The 6,596-nt window shown below is 40.6% G+C and overlaps 1 protein-coding gene across 3 annotated transcripts in view; it reads left to right on the forward strand.

Moving 5' to 3' along the window:
* The first annotated feature begins 877 nt into the window (after positions 1-877).
* Positions 878-6,596, forward strand: part of LOC104947338 (potassium channel subfamily K member 2) — a 35,182-nt gene continuing 29,463 nt past the window's right edge. For all 3 annotated transcript variants that reach the window (XM_010773324.1, XM_010773325.1, XM_010773323.1), the window contains exons 1-2: positions 878-1,338; positions 2,550-2,863. In XM_010773324.1, coding sequence (XP_010771626.1) covers position 1,338; positions 2,550-2,863 — 315 coding nt within the window. In that variant the 5' untranslated portion in view covers positions 878-1,337. The remainder of the gene's footprint in view (positions 1,339-2,549; positions 2,864-6,596) is intronic.

Genomic DNA, 6,596 nt, shown 5'->3' on the forward strand with positions numbered 1-6,596 from the left:
TGTGTGTGTGTGTGTGTGTGTGTGTGTGTGTGTGTGTGTGTGTGTGTGTGTGTGTGTGTGTGTGTGTGTGTGTGTGTGTGTGTGTGTGTGTGTCAGAGCATCAAACAGCACAGTTGGGCATGTCTCTCAATTCAATTAGCAGCAGTAGCTCATGCAAATCAATATTGGTGGACACATCTGTGCAAACAAAGCAACTCTTGCACACTTCCTCGTCAGAAGAGAAAAGCAAGCTGCAACTGACAATTCAATTACTCAAAATATGTGCCCGTCTTGGTTTAGTGTCTCCGAGTATTGGTCTAACCTTCATGCCATAAAGAAATATAAACTAAATCAGTGACATAAAACTCACTTCGCTCACTAACATTTGCCAATCAAAGCCCCTGCAACTGGAGGTCTCCTTGCAGTAGCTGGCTGTTGTCTAAGTTTGCTGGGATGTCACGAGTTTAACTCACAGTCAAAGCAAGGAAAATGCTTCTTATTTCCTCTCTGAAACTGGAGGAAAATGGCCTCGGAAAAGAGAGTGCACCAAAAATGGATGCTCAGGTGACCTGCAGGTAATCATCTCCAAGGAAGTGATGACATGCAAATAGCAAATTGAACAATTTGGCTTTTTTATGCATAATGCAAGGGGAAAACACTCTATTTTTGTTTACAGCATCTGTCAGTGTGCTCTTGAGCCAGGCACTTTAAACCTAAATGGCTGCTCAGAGGCCACCAGGGGATAACAGTGGGCGGGCAGCTTCCATGATGGAACAAGAGTGGTCTTCCATGCACAATATATGTGAGACCAATCCATGCTGAGCTACAGCCCGGTCTTACACAATCTCAACTGAGCATCTTCAGTTTGTGCTCATGCATTGTTGGCTGAGATTCTGCAGCATGAGAGGCCTGTGAAGTGTTGGCCAGCACGCAGCTTCTCTCTCTGTTTTTACAGTAGGAGCTGTCACACCGAGTGGGAGTGCAGCGTTTCCAATGTGTCACTCGTGTGAATAGCTTCCTAACCGGTACAATCCAAACCTCTGCGTCCTCACAGGGCAGCGATGTCTCCAAACACCCGCATGGATTTCATGGAAGCGATGTGTTTCCCTTGTTCCTTTTACGCACCGTCCTAAACGCGTCTTTTGGTGAAAACGAAATGTCCTGGATGTATTTTCTCCGGAGATTTTAAAGTGAAGGGAAGCGCAGCTCGCTGGAGAAGCCATGTGGAGAGCGGCCACGTCCCTCGGTGGGAGCACCGGAGGCAAAAAGCCCCACTAACAGGAGATCATTATTTACCCTTTCTTTGGGGGAAAAAAGGTCCGTCGATGAGGAAACAAAGAGGGTAGAGATGGTAGAGAAGTAAGTGCGTAAAAACTAATTGAAATTCAGCATTTGAAATATGAAAATGATATAAATATGTTTTCATTACTGCCCCTTCATAGATTGAGGATAAAGAATGTGTCTGCGTTGTTTTATAGTGAGTTGCTTGAGGAATTTAGTGATTGTGGCAATCTTTTAGCCTCACAATTTAATATTTGATGTTGTCTCTGCATGTGACACTTGTATTGTAGCTTTCATAATAACCTAAGACCCATTTCAACGATATAAATAAATAAGATAATGCATATAGTAAAAACAAACACAAAAACAATGAATATCGTTATGTTTTTTTTTTACATGATATATTTCAGCTGTTGAAGAAGTAATCCTCTCCATAAATCGCGTACAGTGAAATACTGGCTATTAGGAACTCCTGGGGTGGTTATGTAATTGCATATACTTCTGCAAGCTGTTGGGGGAAATGGGACTGTGACAAAGCGAGTTAAATTTTTAATGAGCTTTGTATTCATTTGTATTGTGGGACACAAAAGCAACAAAAAAAAGGTCACGATTCCTGTCGGGAGAAAGTAGGGCTGAAGGGATTGATATAATAAGTGATATTATAAAGATCATTGTGCTCAGTGGTTGAATCAGTATTAAGAGATGTTGTAGGCTTGAAGTTTCCTATCTATGACAGAAGTGAGTATATTTCACTATCCATTAATTATAACTGTCATCCCTTCCTAAAGTTTGCTAATCGATTAATTGTTAAATAAAAGACACGTCAGCAGAAATGATTTAAACACTGTTGTTCCAGCTTATTCTATATAATGAAAAGCTGCTTTCTTAGGCACTCAAAACTTCACTCTATGCTCTTGAAAATGGCAATGGTTATTTTTCACTGTTTTATGACATTTATTGTGGTAAATGTTGAATTGATTTATCAAGAAATTAACTGCCAAAATGAAATGAAAATATTTGATGCACCCCTGCTCTAACATTGTATAAAACACATGAAAGAACTCCATGTTTTAGCATAGATAGATAGATAGATAGATAGATAGATAGATAGATAGATAGATAGATAGATAGATAGATAGAGTAGGTGGAGGATGGAGGGATGGATAGATGGATAGACAGATAGACTTAATCCCTTAGGGAAGATGTTCTGCTGAGGCAGTGGAGTTGGTACTAAGATGAGTATGCAACAGAAATAAATGGATCCACATTAATACATTCCTTCCTCATAGTGGCCACACCTGACCTTCTTGACCCGAAGTCTGCCGCCCATAACTGCAAGCCTCGCCTGTCCTTCTCCATCCAACCGGTAGTGCTTTACACCCCAGAGGACGAGTGTGAAACCCGGACTACAGTGATGAGGTGGAAAACGGTGTCAGCCATCTTCTTCATGGTGGTGCTTTACCTCATCATTGGAGCAACAGTGTTCAGAGCCCTGGAGCAGCCTTACGAGAGCTCCCAGAAGCTGGCCATTCTCGCAGAAAAACTCGACTTCCTGGCCATGCACGCATGCGTAAACTCCTCCGAGCTGGAGGATTTGGTCAAGGTAAGCGAAAACATCAACATCATATTCATAATTTCAACCTTTTCTCTTCTGCAGGACCTCGTGAAGATGAGTGTTACCACACTCCACACTGTGACTACAGATTTTTCTCTTTCATTTAATTTTTAATAAATTCTGAGGTTACTAGGTTTCAACTCGACAGTATGTTGTTTGTTTGAGGATTATAGTGAGTGGCAGACAAAAAGATTACGAGTAAACACAACGAGAGCTCTTAACCTCAGGATACTTGAGTGACAGTTAAGTAGGCTACTGTTTGTGTATTTATTCTGTGGCCACTGCAGGCTGTATTATATCAACATATTTCCATGTCTCCCATTCTATTATTTGACAGTGAGTTGCGAGACATTTCCCTTCACATTTAAAGTAATAATATAGCAAGATTCTTATTTAGAGAAATCTCTTTTTGTCGATTTCTAAGTGAGGTAATACAATGTTTATTGAGTGTATTGCCTACTGATTTCACTTGCAGTATTACAAACCAAGTGTCTGTAGAATAACGAATCTCTTAATGCTACGAACCACTAAAGCCTTTGTTGCATAAACTTGGTAGAAACAATCAAAGAGTAGTTTTAAACACTGCATAGAACAACCAAATGGCCCATTGTATTGGGGCGGTTACATGCAAACGGCTGATGCAGATGCACACAGATGGTTCACTCACTGATGATAATGTTCATAATAGGAACTATTTCAGAGCTTTCATCTTGCCACTAACAGGTTCAGTCGTTCTTTTCATCCTGCTGCTGAGCCGACCAATAACAGCATGTTATCCATTTGAATCCATGTTAAATGGTTGTGATTGGCCTTTCCAAACCCAGGGGATGTAAAGACCTTAGGGTTTGTAAGACACATTGTATTTAGAAATCCCGAAACACAGTCTGTCAACAACTGTGAGACTAAGATGTCTTTGGCAACATTCCTGTAAAAAATCCCAAATTCGCTCAGTTGGTAACTGAGATCCAAAAATATACAGAAATATACACTAGCCTACAGTGAAATCTGGCGTCGTTTTAGTAAGACATTTTCACTTCCGCATAAAAAAGCCTCCGCACGTGACCTCCCGCGTGTGACGTAACGTGGGGGAAACAAGGGGGAGAGCGGCCGGTCTAACGTATGAATAAACATGGATCACAATGCTAGTTTTGACACAGAAGAGGTTGAAAATATATATTCGAATGCATATGATTATAATTATGAGCCTGCTAGGCGTCCAAGAGACCATGAGCAGCCAAGGATTAGAAAAAATAACGGCCATCGGAGAGAAATTGAGTTTTGGTGTGTGGAGAACCAGTGGAGAACAGAGCAGCTGTCTTGGTGAGTGACCGTTAGCTAACGTCAGTCACATCAAAACATTGTAAAGTTAGCAATCATAGATCAGGCTATAACTAAAGTAGTATTGATAATATAGTAACGTTACTGGCAGGACTGTTGATACTGATCCATAACAGAAACTAATGCGCAAGTATCAGCCGTATCTCGCGTTACCTAATGCAACTCCACAGCACTACGGTGCTGACCGGAGGGGAGACGCGAGATACGGCTGATACTTGACGATCTGGCGGAGAAAGGTTGTGGAGCCTCCGTTGATATGCCGTTGTAAATGGCTTGATGGAAAGCAGTTGTGTAGTCGGGGAGGGTTCACAGCTGATTGCAGCAGGTGAGTGGAGGTTGAGTAGGTGGATGCACAACGCACCCAGGAACGAACGCTAGCTCCGGTCCTTTTCCCGTGAGGGAAACTGTGGACTCGATGCCCTGACAGGCTTGTGTTTGTGCAACCCGCACAAATATGGAGCTATTTCAGGGTCATAAGTTTTGATCATTCAAAAAAATAAAATGTATTTGAAAGTTCAAGTTTTTATCCAGAACTTTGAAAAATACAATGATGTATTCAACAAATACATTTTATTTTTTTGAATGATCAAAACTTATGACCCTGAAATAGNCTGAACTGAATCCAAATATATTCAACCTGAAAAATGATTTAAAATACTTATTTTATTTTGAATACATCATTGTATTTTCAAAGTTCCGGATAAAAACTTGAACTTTCAAATACATTTATTTTTTTGAATGATCAAAACTTATGACCCTGAAATAGCTCCATATTTGTGCGGGTTGCACAAACACAAGCCTGTCAGGGCATCGAGTCCACAGTTTCCCTCACGGGAAAAGGACCGGAGCTAGCGTTCGTTCCTGGGTGCGTTGTGCATCCACCTCCCTGCAGCACATACTCCGTCTCCACAGCTTTATCAAGAAACCGTATTACATCTCTCTCCCCCCCTTCGATGCTCTCTCTCCCCTCCGGTACACGGCACCGTAAGACGGTAACGCTGTGGTGGCTGTACTGCTCCAGCCGTCTCCTTTGTGTTTGTTTGNTATGGAGCTATTTCAGGGTCATAAGTTTTGATCATTCAAAAAAATAAAATGTATTTGAAAGTTCAAGTTTTTATCCGGAACTTTGAAAAATACAATGATGTATTCAAAATAACAACAAGTATTTTAAATCATTTTTCAGGTTGAATATTATTTTGGATTCAGTTCAGCATTTTTTTTTAATAAAATATTTATTTTCAGATTTCACTTTTATACATATTTTGATATTTGAACCCTTATTTTTCTCAGTTACATTTTTTATCGTTTTCAGATTCAAAACAATAATTTTTTCAGTTTCAAATCTTGTTTTTTCAGGTTTCACATTGCTTTTCACCTTCAGATCGTTTTTCGCTTTCAGATCTTTGTTTTTCGCTTTCAGATCTTTTTTTTTCGCTTTCAAACTTTTGACCCTGATGTTGCTTGGGGGGGCGGGGCTTAGCAAAGAGTAGTTTGGCATCCTGAGTGACAGGCCTCCCTCTGTCATGTTGCCTTCATGGATGTTAGGTAGCGCGAGAAATATAACTCAATACTTTCTATACACGATACTCCCGTGATAGGTGGGAAATAAAACTGATACCAGTGTCAAAGTTCCGTTAAGCGAGCTGTTGAGCATCATAGTTGGCAACAATCAAGGTATAAGCGCAATTAGCTGTGCTAGAATGTGAAATTACGTATCCGCAACGAGCCAGCAGGTTGTTCTGGTGGACCTGACGCCATCCCCCGCTGTCTCACGGAGAGATACCGCAGGTCCTTCCTTCCTGCAGCGGTCAGACTATACAACCAGCACAGCCTCTAGACCCCGCACAAAAGAACTCAGACTATAACACCTCTTGTTGATAAATACCAACTATGTGCAATATTTGCAATATGTGTACATATGCCGTTAAAAACTGTGCTGCTAAATCTGCAGAACTGTTACAGGGTGTGTATTATGTAAAAATGTGTAACTTTAAAATATATAATTTCTTTTTTTAATCTTTAATACTTTTTTCATGCATGCTTTAGGTAGCATTAAGCTGTCTTTGGCTCTTCTCTGCTGTAAAAATGTAAATGTGTCCCCTGTGGGACTAATAAAGGTAATCTGATTCTGATCGCAAAAACCAAGCCAATACTATGCTGCGTTCATGGAGCTACGTGGAAGTGGGGAAGGACAATGCTTGATTGCGGATACGTAATTTCACATTCTAGCACAGTTTATTGCTCTTATACCTTGATTGTTGCCAATTACGATGCTCAACAGCTTGCTTAAAGGAACTTTGACGCTGGTATCAGTTTACCACCAATCACGGGAGTATTGTGTATAGAAAGTATTGAGTTATATTTCTCGCGCTACCTAACATCC

Source organism: Notothenia coriiceps, unplaced genomic scaffold (assembly GCF_000735185.1).
Source record: "Notothenia coriiceps isolate Sejong01 unplaced genomic scaffold, NC01 NC01_scaffold00012411, whole genome shotgun sequence".
Taxonomy (NCBI): Eukaryota; Metazoa; Chordata; class Actinopteri; order Perciformes; family Nototheniidae; genus Notothenia; species Notothenia coriiceps.